The sequence below is a fragment of the Gossypium hirsutum genome, chromosome A02 (genome assembly GCF_007990345.1).
Source record: "Gossypium hirsutum isolate 1008001.06 chromosome A02, Gossypium_hirsutum_v2.1, whole genome shotgun sequence".
Classification (NCBI taxonomy): Eukaryota; Viridiplantae; Streptophyta; class Magnoliopsida; order Malvales; family Malvaceae; genus Gossypium; species Gossypium hirsutum.
The window spans coordinates 64,576,939-64,596,874 of NC_053425.1; the positions used below are offsets into that span (position 1 = coordinate 64,576,939).

The 19,936-nt window shown below is 33.1% G+C and overlaps 1 protein-coding gene across 2 annotated transcripts; it reads right to left on the reverse strand.

Annotated features, from left to right (window-relative positions):
• Positions 1 to 10,436: 10,436 nt before the first annotated feature.
• Positions 10,437 to 19,534, reverse strand: LOC107951835 (ER membrane protein complex subunit 10). Of its 2 annotated transcripts, XM_016886979.2 has the most exons (8): positions 18,951 to 19,534; positions 17,457 to 17,519; positions 17,265 to 17,360; positions 16,579 to 16,626; positions 13,899 to 13,970; positions 11,791 to 11,849; positions 10,958 to 11,048; positions 10,437 to 10,867 (listed from the first exon to the last, which is right to left on the reverse strand). In XM_016886979.2, exons 1-8 carry the CDS (start codon positions 19,263 to 19,265, stop codon positions 10,709 to 10,711), a joined length of 903 nt encoding a protein of 300 aa, XP_016742468.1. In that variant the 5' UTR covers positions 19,266 to 19,534; the 3' UTR covers positions 10,437 to 10,708. The 2 variants fall into 2 exon arrangements, with proteins under 2 accessions (XP_016742468.1, XP_016742469.1); XM_016886980.2 differs by lacking the exon at positions 17,457 to 17,519 and having other exon boundaries at positions 18,951 to 19,509.
• Between the last annotated feature and the right edge of the window lie 402 nt (positions 19,535 to 19,936).

The window sequence follows — 19,936 nt, forward strand, 5'->3', positions numbered from 1 at the left end:
GATTTTGGAAGAAATTGCAAGAAGCTTTGGGTACCAAGCTGCATTTTAGCACCGCTTTTCATCCCCAAACCGATGGTCAATCCGAGCGGATAATTCAGATACTCGAGGATATGCTGAGATGCTGCATCCTTGAGTTTAGTGGTTCATGGGAACGGTATTTACCTTTGATTGAATTCGCTTACAACAATAGTTTTCAATCAAGTATTAAGATGGCACCTTACGAGGCTTTGTACGGTCGTAAATGCCGTACACCATTGTTTTGGACCGAGCTTGGTGAAAGTAAAATTTTCGGAGTCGATTTGATTAAAGATGCCGAACAGAAAGTAAGGGTAATCCGTGAAAGTCTAAAGGCAGCCACAGATCGTCAGAAATCGTATACGGATTTGAAACGAAAGACATTGAATATCAGGTGGGAGATAAAGTGTTTCTTAAAGTTTCGCCTTGGAAAGAGGTACTCAGATTTGGCCGAAAGGGCAAGTTGAGCCCGAGATTCATTGGGCCATACGAAATATCCGAACGAGTCGGTCCAGTTGCGTATCGATTGATTTTACCCCCTGAACTTGAAAAGATTCACGATGCCTTTCATGTTTCGATGCTTCGGCGCTATAGATCTGATCCTTCGCACATAATTAGTCCGTCGGAGGTTGAAATTCAAGCCGATATGAGTTATGAAGAAGAGCCGATGCGTATCCTAGCTCGTGAAGTGAAGGAGTTGCGAAACAAAAGGGTTCCGTTAGTAAAGGTGTTATGGCTCAAACACGGGATCGAGGAAGCTACTTGGGAAATCGAGAGCTCGATGAAAGAACGATACCCAAACCTAATTATCGGGAGCTAAAGAGGTAAGTTTTGGATGAAACTGATGCCAATGTCGCTACATTAAGAAATGGAAGTCGTGACATCGAAGGCAGAAGCAAAAAAAAAGGTCCTAGGATGAAACTACCTTTGATGCCGTGACACCGATCCTAGGGTGTTACGACACCAACTGATGTTTCAACACGAGACTCGGATGTTGCAACACGACTTCTACACGGCCCAAAATTCCTACGCGTATCAACTGAGATTTTTAAGGGCAATTAGGGATCTTTTTAAAACTTAAAACCCTAATTGCCATTATAAACAAAGGATAACTTTAGTCTTTTGAGTTCTGGTCTATATAAGCAACATTATAACTAGACTACGGGGGAGTTGACTGAGACAAACAGATTTCTTTGCATAATTTTCTTTAGTTTTTAGTTTAGTTTTCATTATGTTCGCTTAATTGGAAGACCTTATTTCGAAGTTAAACAATTGCGAGCGGAGGATGTTCTGAAATCCCACTATTTCATCGATTAATTCATGAGCATTCTCTTATCTTTATTCTTCTATTTATATTTCACTCCTTAAATATTTTAATTGAATGTTTGTATGAATATTTGAATGTATTTTATGCTTAATAGTTATTCTGCATTATTTGGTTGTTTCATTAATTCATCAATTGAGTAAATAATGACCTAAAATTAAGTGTTTATTAAAGGGACGTAATATACTAGGAAGTGACGCCCCTAGTAGAAAATCTAGACAGGTAAGTCCGAGTGTAACCGCCCAATTTTGGGCCTAGTCGGAACAGTGGTTTCAAGACCCCAAATCCGACGAGGAAAATTGTATTTTTATTATATTTTTATGGTTTACTATTTCACAAAATGATTTTGTAAAAATTTCATCTGAAAATTTTGACGTTTAGGCACTCAATTTAGTCAAAAGGACTAAAATGTAAAAAGTGCAAACTTGAGTTCTAGAAGCTAGAGGTGTCTAATTGCTAAGAAAATTTAAATTAGAGGTCCTTATATGGTAATTAGACCATTGGATAATTTGATGGACAAAAATGGACATGGTTAGGTAAAATTTCAAAGAAAGGCATAAAGGGCATTTTGGTCATTTGGTAAATAAATGAATTAAAAAAGGGAAATAAGCCAAAATCTTAGTCCATCTTCTACCTCCAACCAAAAATACCATGGAAGCCATGGCTAGGGTTTTCTTCAAGCTTTCCAAGCTCCATAGTAAGTCTGTTCTTGCCCCGTTTTTAATGATTTTCACGTTTTTGAGATCATTGAAGCATGATCTACCTATTTCTAGCCTTATTTTGAGTTAGGGTTCATGATTAAAAATTTACCCATGTGTGAAAAGCATGTATTTTGATGTTTAATGGTAGATTATGCATGTTTGTGGTTAGAGAAACAACTTTTACTAAGTGATTTTCGGTGAAAATGTCAAAAAGGACCATTTTGTGAAAAACGTATAAAAGTGTTGTAAAAGTAAGATTAAATGAGAAATGTGGGTTTCTATAGTTACGAAAATAGTCCGGCTAGGCTTAAAGAACAAAGAAATTGAATTAGAATACTTTTACGAGCCTAGGGGAAAAAGTGTAAATCTGTCAAACTTTAGGGGCAAAATGGTTTTTGAGTCATAGCAAATAATGTGACTAATAAACAAGTTAAATGTGGTGTTATAGATCAAAGAAAACGAGGTTCGGACCTAGAATAGGGGAAAACAAGTAATTGACGGTTAGATCCCTTTTTTCCATTTTGGTGTCGAGTTAAGTTTATATGTAAACAATACAACCTTATGTTATGTATTTAATATTTCGATATTGCATGAATCGTATATGTGTTCCTATGAAATTTAATATTGACGATTCGATGAAGTTTCAATGAATGAGAAAATTTCTATTGAACCTTAGAGATGGATAGGATACAAATATCACGACAGTGAGGTTATTAAGATTTTGTATAAGACCATATCTGGGATATGGCCTCAGTATGTGATATCGTATAAGACCATGTCAGGGACATGCCGTTGATATCATATTTCATGTAAGACCACATCGAGGATGTGGCATTGATACAGTAATATATGTTTCCAAGTATCCATTGGTATTCCGAGTGATTCAACCGGTATGTTCAAAACAAAAAAAAGTATGTGACTTTGTAACACCCCTAACCTGTATCTGTCGCCGGACTAGGGTTAAAGGCATTACCAGACAAATCGAAACATTTAACATTCAGTTTGCAAACATCAAAGCATCAAAAATCAAACATCAGCATAATGTCCCTTATATAGGTCATCGAGACCTTAAACATGCATTAGAAAGGAGTCGGGACTAAACCGAATACATACAAAATTTTCTAAAACTTAAACATTTTTCTAACAAGTGCAGGTCACACGCCCATGTAAACAGGCCGTGTGCCTTACACAGCATTAGACATGCCCATGTGTCTAGATCGTTTCAAAATAGGGCATACATACTGACTTGTTCGCACGGCCACAAGACACACCCGTGTGCCTTGGCCGTGCTCGAGTTTGACTTACAATTGTAGGGTACTCTAGGGGACACACGGCCGTGTACCATAGCTGTGTGTCGAACACAGTTGAGACACATACCCGTGACCCTGCCCGTGCTGACAAAAATAGGCCATTCGAATAGCCAACTTGCCACCCCAATTTGGGTCAACCTACAAGCACCAAACCAAGCATATATGCACAACCATTTCAGCCAATATTTATACCAAACCATACATAATTCAATCAAATGCTCAAAACTTATCAAAACTTCTCAACTTTGATCATTTCTTTTGGCCAACCAAAACATACCCCAATTTCACATTAGTATCACATATCATACACCATTATCAAACTATGAGTTTGAACACAAACTAGCCATATCACATGGCTAAATATACATCACAAAACATAATCCCATAACTTCTAGTCTATACATGCCATACTTTAATATATACATTTTTAAAGTACCAAAATTAGGTTTGATAGTGTGGTGATGATCCTAGATGATCCCCGAGCTCACAATAGTTTCAATATCTATAAAACAATGCAAACACACACAAAGTAAGCTTTCAAGAGCTTATTAAGCCATATTCAAATAAACATATCATTCAAAACAAATAAGTATCATCAAATCATTTATACTTTGCATACCATTATTAATACAAATCTCATATTCAAATACTTACATTTCATTCTCAAGTAGATTATACAAAGTAAACATACCTGAATCTGATATGATTCCACAAAGTAATTCATTTTCTCAGAATGCCCGTTTGAACCATTTGGGAATGTAAGGATACGCAGAAAGCTCGGGAAACATATACAATGCCAACATCCCAGATGTGGTCTTACATGCAATCAAACATCGATGCCACTATCCCAGATAGGGTCTTACACAAAATCAGATACGATGTCGATGTCCTAGACATGGTCTTACACATAAAACAGAAGTCGATGCCAACGTCCCAGACGTGGTCTTACATATCGGATCCTATGTCATGACATATGTATCCTACCTATTCCTAAGTTTCGTACAGGGCTTTTCAGACGTCGGAACCTTGTCGATACTTTCTCAAATAGCATACATTTAGCTCGAACATTCATTCATTACAATTCAATATCAAATGAATAATAATAATTCAATTCAAACAAACTTACTTGTATATCGACTTACTTCGTACGGATTCGGATGGAGGGAATTAGTTACTTGACAACTTTCAACTTTCCCCGATCTAATTTCGTTTTCTTTAACTCTTGATCTATATAAATTCAAATTTAACTTAGTCAATCACAAATTCATTCAAAACAATCCGTAAACACATATTTAGGACATTTTGCAAACTAGCCCTCGCATTTTCACATTTTGACACTTTAGTCCCTATTTCACAAAATCACAAAATACATATAATTTGCACGTACTCATGCTTGGACGAATATTCATAGCACTCATAAAAGTCCACACATTTCATTTATTCCACATTTTAGTCCTTCAATTTACAAATTTCACAATTTAGCGCATTTTACTCAAAATCATCAAAAATCCAAAGACAAGAGAAATTGACCCAACATCAAACTTTCATATTTCATCATTTAACACCATAAAGCTTATGAATTCATCGATGGCACATTTCAAAATCATCATCAAAATCAGAATTTGAGGCATGGGCTTGATAATATAGAAGCAACGATTACAAAAATATAGAAATTATCAAAAATCAAACAAAATACCTCCCTCAAGCAAGTCCTTCAATTTTCGAACCCTAGGTAATCTTTTTATTTTATTTTCTTGTGATTTTTGGTTGAAGAACATGAATAATGACTTATTTTCATACCTTATTTTAATTATAATTCATTTTATAATTAGTTTACCATTTTGCCTTTTGTTATAAAACTAATAAATCAATAAAAACAAGGCCATTAGTGTCCATTAACCATGTAAGTGGCATATTAATCACATAATGACCTCCCAAATAAGCCAAATCAAATAGGCACTTTTAACAAATAGCGAGCAACTTTTATCTTTTACGCAACTAAGTCCTTTTTATCAAATTGAGCACACAAACAATTAAATTTTCATAAGAAACTTCCACACATGCTAATTCATATATCATAAGCACAGAAAATAATATTTAACTATTTTTATGACTTGGATATGTGGTCTCGAAACTACTATTCCGACTAGGGTCTAAACCGGACTGTTACAACTATATACGAGCAGTACAGATATGTACACAGAATCATGTGAAGTGAATTTGATATGGGATGATTTCTCAGTAAGAATATGTAAGCATAAGTTATGCTTGTGAGATATTGATAACCATGTGATTATTGATTTACACCTTTGATGAAGGGATGCATGGTAAGATTAGAAATGGTCATGTGTTAGGCTTATGAGCCTAATTAGGTTGTGAAATGGTATGATGTATATACATAAATTGTGATTCATTAAATATAAGAAAAAGAAAATACAAGCATAATTGTCGACTTGAGTCATTATGAAAACATCAAGTTACATGAGTTATGGATAAGTGAAAGATTGTTAAGCTATTTGTTGAGATTATGATTACTCGTAAATGACGTGCATGTTGTTAAAAGAATTGAAGTAACTTGTTAAATAAGGTGACAAGCTTTGATGGGGAGATTATGGTTGCTAGTCTAATGTTAAGACATGCAATTAGAGTTTGTAAGATAAAAGAGTAAGCATTATGAACGAGTATGTGGTAATTATGAGACTTAGTGCAAATTGTAACAATAATATTCTTATAGATGGGTAGAATAAGTGAACATATTAGTTGTTCATTAATTACATATGAACTTACTAAGCTTATTAGCTAACTCCTTTTCTTTTCCTATCTCTTATAGTTTAATTTAGCAAGCTCGAGGTGGAGATCGCCGGAGATGCTATCACACTATCAAGCTACTACGGGGTGGAAGCGAATGCATATATTTTAAGTTTATGGCGTGTATAGGGACTGTCATTTGTTAATTATGTCATTGTTAATGTGGCCGAATGTGTTGGCCTATAATGGTTTATGGTTCAAATTGTATATAGCCATGAATGATGGCTTACGTTGATTATAAACTTATGCATGTGTTAATGCCTTTTTGTATGTGAAGCTAGTATGTCTATAATAAGCTAAAAATGATAATTTAGTAAGCTAAATGATGATATTAGAATGACATGCTATTAACTTATTTATGGTCATTTTCTTGTCTACGTATGTCATGTTTGATGCTATGAGATGTTGCGCAAATGTGTGCAAGTGAGGGTGACTAAATGGATTGGAAAATAGCCTTATAATTGTCCACATGGATAGACACACGGGCATGTGTCTAGGCCATGTATGACACACGATCAGCCTCATGGGCGTGTAGTCTGGCCGTATGTCCCCTGCACCTTAATTAATGTAAAACAGAATGGCCTATAGTAAACACACGGGCAGAGACACATCCATGTGTCTCAGTAGTGTGGAGGACACGGCCTTAGGGCACAGGCGTGTGTCTCGGCTGTGTGTCCCTAATTTAGTGATGATGTCATAAATAGAGAGTTACACGGGCCGAAGACACAAGCGTGTCCCAAGCCACACGGCCTACCCACATGAGCGTGTGACTCTTGTTTTGAAGAAAAATATTTTCTAAGTGAGATGAAAGTTTCAAAATTTCTCGGTTCAGTCCCGAACCATACCCAGTGTATGTTTTGGGCCTTGAGGGCCCATATAAGGGACGACATGCATATAAATGAAAAGTTTTAAAAATGGACGAAAATTACTATCTCGATTTTGTAAGATAGTGTAATTTTATGTTCAGTAACGCCTCGTACCCTGTTCCGAAATCGAATACGGGTAAGGGGTGTTACCTCGAAAGGGTATCTTGTTGAGCAGAACTTGTGCCGAGCAGTGAGACCGAGAGGGTATCTATATGCCTAGATGGGACTGAGAGGTTATTCCTAGCTAAGGGTGGTAAATACATAATTAAGGGTAACTGTTGACTTAATTAATAATTAGAGTTACAATAGATTCTAGGATAAGGGGGCTTGCGTATTCGAAACGAGGAATAGGAAAAGTCAATAGTTAACTTAGGGTTAGGTTAAGTTTAGGTTAAATTAGTTAATTAATTTTATTATTGTTTGGATTTACACTACTAATTTGTAACTCGACTAGATTAGTACTTATTTTCTGTAATTAATTTAATAGTGATTTTCTCCAATCTGCAATCTCTTGGGTACGATCCTCAGAATACTTTCCAAGTGTTTTGTTGTAAGCAAAACTATATTACAATTGGACATCTATACTTGTAGACATTGCCTCATTCTATATATTTTGTTGTAGTATTCTTACTCTCAACGTTCGCATGTCGGGAGGTGGTCATGTTCCATTGTAAAACACTAAAACTATATTACAATTTGACCTGTATAGCTGAAGATACTGCCCTTAGTTGTTATATTTATTTGAAGATTTACAAGCCCTTGTGCACGCACGTCGGGGCGCGACCACTATTCTTCTTCTTCTTCTTCTTCTTTTTCTTCTTCTTCTTCTTCTTCTTCTTCTTCTTCTTCTTCTTCTTCTTCTTCTTCTTCTTCTTCTTCTTCTTCTTCTTCTTCTTCTTCTTATGTTCCCTCCCTTTGTAGAATGTCCTAAACTGACATTCTCTGCAATGTGGCTGTATAGGGATTCATTAACCACTCCGAGATATCCCATCCATGCTGCTTAGCATATCTCTCGATGAATGCTTGCATGGAATGCACCCACTAGGTTAGGTACACCACTCCTAGGGTATCACCCTCCCTACTTGGTTTGTTGCTTTGCCTCTTGCCTTTCTTGTCAATAGGGATGATGGCTTATCCATTTTCTATTTCCACCACTAGTTCCACTCATTGATTTGCTTCCTCTGAAGCTCTTTGTACTGAGCGAATATAGAATTTGTAATGAGACTTTTTGATGGTTTCAAGAATTTTTGAATGGGAAACATCGACACACCAGCTTCTCGGCATAAAGTTGTTACTAGATGGGGGAAATAAATTCCTCCTTTGGATTTGCTGACACATTTGTGCATGAAATGGTTGATCCATTTCCCTATGTTGATTTTTCCTTTTTGTAAAATGACTCAAAAAGTATTGACGTTAGACACACTTAAAGCAAAAGAAATACGAGTACAAATAAATTGCATCCACGTTTTTAGTAACAAAAACATGATTGCTTAATTCAAAGAAAGTGGAAAATCAGTATTCGTTTGTCATCTACATATCCCCTATTTTTAGTTAAATAGTTTATTATATGCTCCATGTCAAGATTATGAAAACATTTTAAGCCCACAGTTTTATAATATGGATCATCATAATCTTAGCATATACTAGCAGGAGATATGTCAACTTCTTTTCTCCTTACGGTTACTTTGTTACCATTAGAGTTTTTAAAATTTGCATAAAGTTGTTGAACAATCGGGATCACAACGATATCTTTTGGAGTGAGACAAAAATTAAACCATTCATGGTGATGTACCAATTCCCATAAATCATTACTAAGGGTCGATGCTAGATCGAACCAACATTCCAAAATAAATGCCTTTCCATGAAGCTTTAAAAACTAATTTTTGACTTCCTTATTCGGAAATCGGAATTCGTCATAGTTCGGAACCAATTCCTTAGCTTGTTTTGTTTTAATTCGCTTAGTGCCTCTAGGTGCCATGAAAACTTACTTTCCAATAAATTCTCAACAAATATTCAAGAAGAACATATTTCTATCCTACCAAACAACTAATCTCAACACCCAATCAAGTTTATAAGCACTAAGAAAAGAGTACGGAACCTTAAACTTTTACCTTGAGAATGAAGGATAATATATGGGGTGTTACAGAAGGGGGCAAATTGCACCTCATGATGGTACTTTTTCCATAATATACAATATTGGTTTTTTTTAAATTAAACATTAATTCCATTTTGGATATTACCTACCATATCATTATTTAATGGCAAATTCTTAACAAAATGAAATAATTTACACTTTTTTTCTAATGTACAAAGATTAATTTACTCATTTTTAAAAGAGAGAACAAAATACAATCCTATTTCTACTAAATGAGCGAAATTAAATATTAATTCCATCTTGGATATTACCTACCATGTCATCGTTTAATGGTAAATTTTTAACAAAATGAAATAATTCGTTTTTTTACATGTATAAAGATTAACTTTATCCACTTTTAATAGAAAAAATAAAATACAATTCAACTATTAATAAAATAGCCTCCCTAATACTTTTTCCTTATAAAAGCATTAGAAAACTACCTAAACCCTCCCCTTTTTTTAGGAGTATTAATGCTGTGATATATCTCTTAGTACAGTAGTTAACAACCTGTTTGCTGGTAAAAATTAACACAGTAGTTCACCACTTAAGAGGTCACGTGACCTACTTTCTTTAACATGGAGAAAATATCTCTTTTTGAAATGGAAAATTTTAATACTAGAGTTTTTTCCTCAATGTTTCCAAATATATCAGCACTTAAAAAATAAAATATCAATTATATGTTTCCTCTCCACTTCTAGCATTATTTTCAACTAATGTGTGTTTATTTTTTCAATAATTTTAAAATTATAAACTTCAAGAACATATAATTAAAAGGAAAAAAAGACTAATTCCGAGTTTCAATTTTTCAAATATATAATTACTATAAAATTACGTATCGAAATTTGTATTAAGTATTATTTTATAAAATATTGCCATTTATTTTTTTAAAAGGCTTCTATTCATAGGCTTATAAAATTTTATAAATAAATTAATTTTAGCAAGTAATTTTATAAAAGTAAAAGATTTGATAAACAAACTATTTTTGAAAACTGAAAGTGAAGATTATTTTTAAATATATTAAAATTATTTTATCAAATCATAAAGAAAAATAATTGAGTTATTATACTTTTACATTAAAGGAAAAAAATCTATTTTCATAAATTAATACTTCAGTTTTATTTACTCAATATTTTTACCTACCAAACAATGAACCATTTCAATAATGATGTTATTACAAACTATTAGTGCTAGTTTACTAAACAAGTTTTTTCTCATGTTACTACACTAATCAACCAAACCAAATTTACTTTTACCAACAAAACAAAAAAGCCCAAATTTTTGCAATGCTAAAACATACGATTCAATTGTCAATGGGATTATCACAGATAATTCTGATATCGGAGGTTAAAACGGAAAAAAGGAAAAAGAGAACGCTGCCACCTAATATTCTTCTCATTAGATGGCTTCAGTTCATTACCACCACAGATATTGGAAAGTACACATCCATAATGAGCTTCAATTCATGCAATTGAAGAACCCTAAAAGAGATCAATCTCAACTTCATCCCTTCACTTCTAAAATGGTATAAATAGCAGCAACCTTATTGATCACCTTCTACGCACAGCAGAACTTGGCCCACGCTGCACTGCTCCAGCTGACGGCTGTCCTTGTGCAGGTACCTGGCCAGTAGCTTGTTCCTCAGGCATGTTCATTGCTTGTGTTATGGCATTCATTACAATGAGTCCCAGAGGGATCAAATACATCCACTGGTATGCATCAAATTTAATCATCAGACTGAAAATTTTTTGATGTGAAGGCTAACTGAAAAATCAGATTAAATCGATTTGACCACTCACGTATTTAGCCCAAAAAGACCTTTCAGCCGGCTGCACAACTTCACCTTCAGCATTCTCTCCACCAAGAATTTCTTCAGTAAATACAGGAGCCCTACATAACAGAATGGAACACTGTCAATACAACAGAACCAAAAATCAAACAATTTTGCAGCATAAATGAAACAAACGATATTGAGATTTCCCCCTAATAACTACTACAAAATTCAAATAAGTTCGACATATATATCCTGCATTCCAAAAGTGACGAGGAAAGATAAGCTTCTATTGTATTCTTTTAGACTAGCAAGGAATTTTGATAGTATCAAATAAACGGAACTAACATTAAAGAAGCATATAGTCTAATGATCTCACTTAGGTTTTACTTGGTAGAATGGAAAGAAATTTGAGAAAGAAGGAAAATTGAAGGGGTAGAAAAATAAAAAATATAATTTTTCTTTGTATAGGTGTGCAACTAAAAGAAAAATTGATTTTCTTTCCATCCATTGCTTTGTAGAATTGAAAAATGAAACTTCTGAAAATTGCACAATTTTGAACTAAAAAACACTCATTTTCTCTCCTCGTATCATTTCAATTTAGAATGTTCGGTTTTATGCAGTAAAATGGAAAATGGTCATCTCTCATATTTTCTTTCCTCACTTTTCTCTATCAAGCACACTCAAATTTCATTTAATTTTTACTTTTCCAATCCCTCCTTCCATCCTTCCACTTTTCCACTCAACCAAACATACCCTTAGACTTTAGATTAAACTACAAGTGCTAACATTGCAGAAAATCTTCAATAGATGCAAATAAATATCTCATTTTCAAAGAACAAATTCTAAATGGCAGCATACCTGGGTGCCTGCTCACTGTTCTTCAAAACTGTATGTGAACTGAAGGACCACTTTGCAGGCTGAAATAGAGATTATAAAATGAAAATAAAGGGGGATCATTACACGATCAAAATTTCTCTGAAAGAAAATAGTCTCTGTTCATCTTCTACAAGGTTCCATCTTATCAATATATTTAAAATTGAACTTCCATTTTGTGGAACAAGTTGATGCATGTGTACGGAACTTGAACAACTACACATGCTGAATGTTATAACCCACTCATAAGCTGAAGTCACAGTTCACATCAAGTTGCAGTTTTAAATGGTTGATCAGCATGCATAGAGATGCCAAATTTAAAACTCTCCCTAGTGAATTGGAATATGTTGATGGCAGAAACACATCAGCTTTAAAATAGCAACTAATAGAGAGTCTACAAAGTCATCCATATGAAAGTTAAGCCTCATTCCATTTTGTCTTGGTACACCCTTTTAAGCGTTCACTTTGCTTCCTCAATACCATCAAACTTTTTCCTCCCGTCATTATTTTCAGCTTAAACTCCCCAGCTTCATGAATCAGAATCAATTTTATCTCATAATATTTAGATCAAATTTTGCAATTAGTCTCTTGTACCATGTGTAAGTTGTGAAATTAGTCCTATGAACTTTTAATTAGGTAAATTTTAATCCCTGTACTTTTCAAATTAATGTTTTAGTCCTTGTAATTTCAAACTTTAATGTAATCCTAATCCATACGGTAGCAATTAAATTCATTTGATTAAATTTTATTATTATTGTTCTATGCGTAAAATTGTAAACTTAGTTCATGTTCACCAATTTGATCATTCCTACACTTTTTGAATTTTGAAATATCAGTCTTGACACAAACAACCATAAAATCCATTAATTTGATTAAATTTTATTATTATTGTTCTATGCGTAAAATTGTAAACTTAGTTCATGTTCACCAATTTGATCATTCCTACACTTTTTGAATTTGAAATATCAGTCTTGACGCAAACAACCATAAAATCCATTAATTGGCTTTTTTGTAGGTAATGCACAAAAATAGCAAGCTAACATAATATTACACATGTAATAATATGCTTTCCATATAAGATTTGGAAATAGCAAAACTTTAATCCATGAATTTAACATCTACCGTTTGGTCAAGACTGATATTTCAAAATTCGGAAGGTACGAGGACTAAAAATGACCAAATTAAAGTACAGGGACTGACAGCAAAATTTAACCAAATATGTAAAGTTTATGATCACTTTAAGGCATCAATAGTCACTCACTTAAAAAAAAAAAAAAGATTCTTAGCAACATAAAATATATTCTAGATAAAATAAAGATTCCAAATTTGTTTGAGAAAAGGGAGGAAATTAACAATTCTTTTCTACGTAAACCAACATAAAATCAAAGAGAACCAAGCACACAAAAAGAGTTGGGATATATCTATATTTAATGAAGAGAAAGAAGACTATGGGTTATTACCTATGTTGCCCTGACTCCTTATTTTTGTTAAGGTACCCATTTCCAACACTTGAGTCTGACGCATGAATACAAGTATATGACCTCTAAAAGTCCTCCAAGTACATGAAAATATATGACCATACCCTTTTCAAACACGTACTCATATTTGACACTCGCAGCTGAGTCCCGAGTACCATAGGTTATAAACGGTTTGAGGGCTTTCTCCAATATGAAGAAAAAATTTGAGAGAAAGGGGAACTTAACCTTATGCATGTATTTTTTTGGTAAACCTTGAAATTTTCTTAACTGGTTAACAAGGGAAGTGTGGTGATTGCAAAGGAGACTATTTGAAGGACGGTGGGTTGATCCTAGCTTTTAAAACATGAGTTTCTTCTCTTGAAAAGCTGAAGCATAAGGGAGAGTAAAAAGCTGTTTGAGAAATTAACCTGTTATGAACAGGTCTCAATTAAAAATGTTATATAATGTGACTCTATGGAAACAGGTGTGGAAAAAGCATTTCTGGGTGCAAGTATTGCTGGAAATCCCCATAGCAAGAAATGCCAAATAATTATAGGGGAGGAAGAGGTTACAGTTTATATACTATGCTCAGTTACAGGGAAGATATTCCAAACTAAGAGCACAATCCTAACTTACAAGTTTCAAATTCCGAGGATAAGGGCATGACCCGGGAGAGCCATAATTGACAGCCAAAACATTTACACCCTCCTGAAAACAAAAACAAAAGGGAAAAATTTTTAACAATGGCTCCACTGTCAGATCAACATCAATCAAGAAATTCGTTATAGAACAAGCAAATTACATATCATTCAAACATTCCATGTAGAAAACATGATAGACAAATGTGCATGACTACAAACATAAAACAAAATAAGAACAGTTAAAGGAGACTCCAGATTCTCATGCTTCAAATGTTCTCCATATAAAATTTATTTTATGCTACCTGTAGATTTTTTTTTGGTCTAATAGCATCAACTACTACTACATGCAAAGAAAGTAAATATGGTGAAAACAAGTATAGATGATATGTATGTATAAGCAGAAAAAGCCATAAAAATAAAGCACAATCACATATTATGAACTACTAGTACATATAAAGTAAATATGGCGCATTAACATGTGTCAATAAATTGTCATTAAAAGATCAAAAAGAAAGAGCAAAGTGTCAGATGGACTATGCAATAAATTGAAACCTAAGATAAATGTGGTATTCCTATTTTTATTTCCATCAAGTTATACAACATGAAAACCATCAATAATCTGAATCCCCAAGAGACCAAATAAAATGCCATGTCATATAATAATTCAGGTGAACAAGGCTAAAGTCGGACTCATTTAAGCCAAATGCAGTTGCTTACTCAATAAGAAAAACAGCCTTTTTGTTAGGACAATGTTGTAAAAGGAAAAAATAACCGAATGCAAAAAGAGAAGAATAATAAAATTTCCAAATGCTTGTGGCAGGGGCAATATCGGGAACAGAACAAGAAAGCACATGCAACACACATGTTGCCAGATGCTGAAATGAGTAAAGTTCTAATGATAAGATAACAGCATAGCATTCATGATAACCAGCTCCATTGGTAGGCTCACCATCTGTTCTTGGCCCTTTTTGCCATTTATAAAATCTTATAAAAATATTGAAATCAATGAAGACTGTTTCGAGTTTGTTTTCTTAATTACAGTTGAATACCAAAATTTCAAAGGGGTACTTAACCACTCTCAAGTCTCAACATGGACAATTCTAAGAAGCTAAATACAGGTACTTGCATCCAATTTGGTCAAATCATGCATACATTTGCACTATTCAGGGTTGCAACAAGAGAAGATTTCAAATACAAAGAGAATTAAGTCACTAAGGCTCCATTTGTTTCATTGAAAATGTATTCTGGAAAATGATTTACTTTTCTGAAAAAACTAATATTTTCTGTTGTTTGGATGAATCTGTGTAAAATATTTTCTATTGTATGGCAAATTTCCTGAAAATATTTTATAAAAATTGTTTACAATGAAACAAACATATATTTGAGATTTATGATAAAGAGTTTAAAAGAAGTAGTGAATTAATTACAGAGTGATGTTAAGGTGAAATTATAGTAAATAATGAATCTTCATGATGTTAAGGATTAAATTGTAAACTTTTGTGAAATTTATAATTGAAACAACAAAAGTGATATGCATGAAAATTTGTCATATGAAATAAGACATTATAATGAATTATTTGATTAAAGTGCTTATATGGTGAAAAATAAATTACATGGTAATAGGGACTAAATTGAAAAATGTACAAAAGTTTAAGTGTGAAATAATTTAATATGTGAACAAGGAAATTATGATTAAAGTTTAATGAATGTGTTATGAGATAATGAAATATGCATAAAGTATTGTAAAAGTGAAATTGTGGAAAAATATGAAATTTTTATTATGACAATAACTAAATTGTTAAACTTGAGAAAATATGTGGATGAAATAATAAAAGTGAAATACATAGAAATTTGATATGTGAAACAAGATATTGAGATAAATTATGTGATTAAAGTGTAGCAAGAAAGAAAATTGATTTAATATGATTAATTAGTGAATAATGAACATGTATGACAAAAAGGGACTCAATTGAATTGTTATGAAAGTTTATAAGAAAATATTTGATAAGTGAAGAATGTAGTAGAGAATGTAACATCTCGGTGCTTTGACTCGATGTTCTGGTGGGGTATGTGGGTGTGGGTGTTATAGGGAACAAAGCCTTATCGGTTTGGAAACTGTTGTTATAAGGAACAGAGCCTTATCAGCTTGGAAATTGTCTTACGAAAAAAAAATTTGGTAAAACATTTTACAGGAATAAAGGGATAATTTTACGTTGACTAGAAAACCTTTTACGTTGACCATCATCCTAATTTACATGAAACAAACATCAGAAAAGGCTGAAAATATTTTCCGTAAAAGCTTTTACGTTGAAACAAACGAAGCCTAAGATTCAGTAATGGTGTCACCAATATATGAATAAGACCCAAGTAAATCTGTATCATAAGCACAGCTACAAGAAATTTCACATAGCATTCTAAAATATAGAACTATTAAGTAACTATTTATAAAGTAATCTTTGGAGATAACTGAGCAAAGTGATCTTTGGAGACAACTGAGAACTAGGTTACAGTGTCTCCATCAACAGGTGGCTTTGAAAGAACTACAAAGGCTTGTTATTTTTTGTTACCTTAATACCCAGCAAAAATTATCACATAAAAGCACTGCACGGGTATCCGCATGGTTATGCAGGTACATATGAAAGGAGAGAAGAGGGAGGGGGAGAACAATGAATTACCATGTGTATTACAAAATGCTCATCCAAACTTTCTCTAGGAAGACATCTCTGCAGTTTAAAAAAAAAAAAAAAACAGTAGTGAGAACTATACGAACTACAAAGAAAAGAAAGAAATAGTAGGCATCAAAGAAACTTGGTGTTTAATTGAATTTGATAACAATGCCACATTACTCCCCTCTACCCCCTCTCTTTATTTTCATTTAGACAATTAAAGATCCGAAGCTCCAAACTACAACACAAACTATTTGTCAATTCTAGGTTTTCCTCAATATGACCATATGACAATTAAGCTCAAAAGTGAACAATCAAATTCAATATTTATCAGCATTAATTTATATTATATATTATTATCTTTTAAACAAATAGAAACATCTCAGATGTTAAAGACAGAACATTTAGAAAAAGAAAATTGAAAAAAAAAAAAAAGTCGTCAGATTTAAAACCTCTTCCTTCAAAAAGCTTAATTCACAGCATTTTAACATTAAAGATTTCAGCTTAAGAGCAGAAGTCAAACCCTGATCGTATTAACAAAAAGAACTGCATAGATGCAAAGCAGTTAGGCTTTTGAAGTTTCTAGTAGATGAATTTAAGCACAAAAAAAGGCACCAAGAATCCCATTACCAAAAGCATTAGACAATAATATTAGAGATCCCAAGAAGCAAGCTAAAGCAAACAGTATCACTTACTGCTTTCACTGATGAAATAATAAAATCCCTCCCAGGAGGACTCAAAACATTAGATGGGAGTCTTATCCTATAGAAGTCATCACTTTCGAGCAGATTCTGCAAGAGCAGATGATTAAAACCCAAAGCATCATAAAATGGTAACTCACACAGAACAGAGTACGTAAATTAGAAGTTTAGATAATGCGTGATTACTTTGAACTTCTCCTTCTCCACATCAGAGAAACTATTCCTCGAAAACCGTAGCTTTGTAAGAGTCTGACAAAACTGGTCACATTAGATCCTACTAGAGCTCTTTGGAATGAAACATAGAAAATGACGAAATGACGAAATGTGAAAAAGAAAGTCACTTCAAGACTATAGAAACTTAAGTCATTCACAACTTTCAATCAACTATTATTATCTTCACCAGTTGTTGAGAAATGGAAGGTCATAGAAGCAATGAACTAATTATTTTATTATTATACACAACAGATATATATCTGGTTAGTATCGTCAATAGAAGATGCCACCACTTACCTAAGCCTCTTATTAGTAATAATTATGTCAAGATTTACATAATTAATTTTCTCAAATTTGAAGGCCTTTGGAAGTAGCAGGTTTTACATGGCCAAACTGCGAGAAAGAAATCAAAAACTAAAGAGCTTAAGCTTCAGTAAACTCCTCTCAGATCCTAATCATGTTTCCAACAACAGTCCAATATCCACTTTTAAGATTTAGAATGAAACCAAGTACTAGTTGTACCAGTCAGCCGCTTAATTTCAAAGAACTCAGCGGCCTTTTCTTAACAAGGATGCATACCAAATTTGCCACCATGCTAAGTCAAAGTTAAAATTTCTCAACCACATCAATTGCACTAACTTTACCATCATGCTTTTAATTGGTTGAATTATGGGGAAAAAATTATGAAGGAATTACGGAATATGTTGAGTACATATTTAACTAAGTTGTGAAGAAGCAGAAATTTAACATGTTAAATGTAGCAGAAATTCCACATTGTACAAAAACAAACACATTGTAATCGTTGACACATTGTTCTCTTAAATCTTTTCATTTATATTGCAAACTCATCAACAAAACAGAACACTAAGGATATGTTTAAACATGCACTGTTCTATTAAATTTTGTCCAAATATGAGTCAACATTAAAGTGCAAATGTCAAATTTCAAGAAAATTGAGAAAAGCGATAAAATTAGGTTGACATATAATTCCTACAATAGCACAGCAGCATTCACCTCACAAGTTGACTCCATTTTCTTATAACTTTAACGACAAAGGCCATGTTTTCTTTTGTCTTTTAATTCCCTAAGCAAAATGTGAAGAACTGCTCTTGGAGATGAAATTAAAAAGTATTATTGACTAACTAAAGATTAACGTTGTTATATTATTTCACTAACAATATGAATCATTTTACTTTCAAAAACTTTCTGTTAGAATTTCCATCCTAATCATTATTTTATTAATCAGTTATGATTAAACTTTTAGTAGCAAAATCGAAAACCAAACAAAGCCCAAGTATAATGCATAAGAAGATGTAAATAAAAGTGGAAGAAAAATCCCAGCTTTTAAGATATATATGAATCAGGGTGTGAATGGAAGTTTCAGCACTATTCATACACTACGAAAACGAAAATTTTGCTTTAAAAAAGATTTTTAAAAAAAAAGAAAGAAAGAAAAGGTTGGTAAACCTGGCCGCCGTGGCTCCATGTTTTGAGGCGGGCGGAGAAAGTGCCAGCGGGAGAGAAATCGGAGTCGCCAAAAGCATGGTCAAGAGAGAACTGGATCTTAGAATCGGAATCTAGATCTGAATGCCTCTTTCGGGTCGGGGATGTGACTGGTGGGGATCGAGTGGGGATGGGTTCAGGGGAACGATGTTGCGGAGCCCCCTCGAGTCCGAACTCTTCGTCGTCAACGAGAAGCTCATCGGATTGGAACCCGCATGAAGGAAACGACAAGAACGATAGTGTGAGGATGAAAGATACTATGACTTCGACCCACTTCATTGTTGCCCTCTGCTTTGTTTCCTCAAGCAGAAGAAGTTTCTGCCTTTAGTAAATAATAATACCTTTTGAGTTGATTAAATCAGGGGAAAGAAATAACAGGTCTCAGTTGAGGCGTTGTTTGAATCGCTGCGGAGATCAGTTTTGCTGTGCTGAGATTAGAGATTGCATTTGAACAAGCAAGGAGATTACTTAGGGTGCTTTTTGATAAAAACTTGCAACACTAATATTTTTTAGGCATGTTTATTTAGCGCATGACTAATCCATCAATAATATAAATAAAAACAGAAATTTGAAAAAGTAAATTGAATTAAAAAGGATATTTCTTTAATCATATTATTAAATTAACATTTAAAAATAAAAAATTTAATTGATATTTAAAAATATTTAGAATTTAATTTAGAATTATTAGTTATACAACTATTTAAAAATAAGTTGAATAATTTTATTGACTCTAAAATAGAGTTATAACTTGAATAAAAATCTAAGTTTACTCACCACCAATTAAAGTTAAAATATTATTTTTAATCATTTTTATTTTTTATAAGTAAACATTTTTTATTTTCATATTTATTAGTTATAAATTGAATGGATGTTTAAGTATACAAATAGAGATTGATTTTATATTTTAATTATCACTTAATTAATGTTAGAGTTATAAATCATTTAAAATT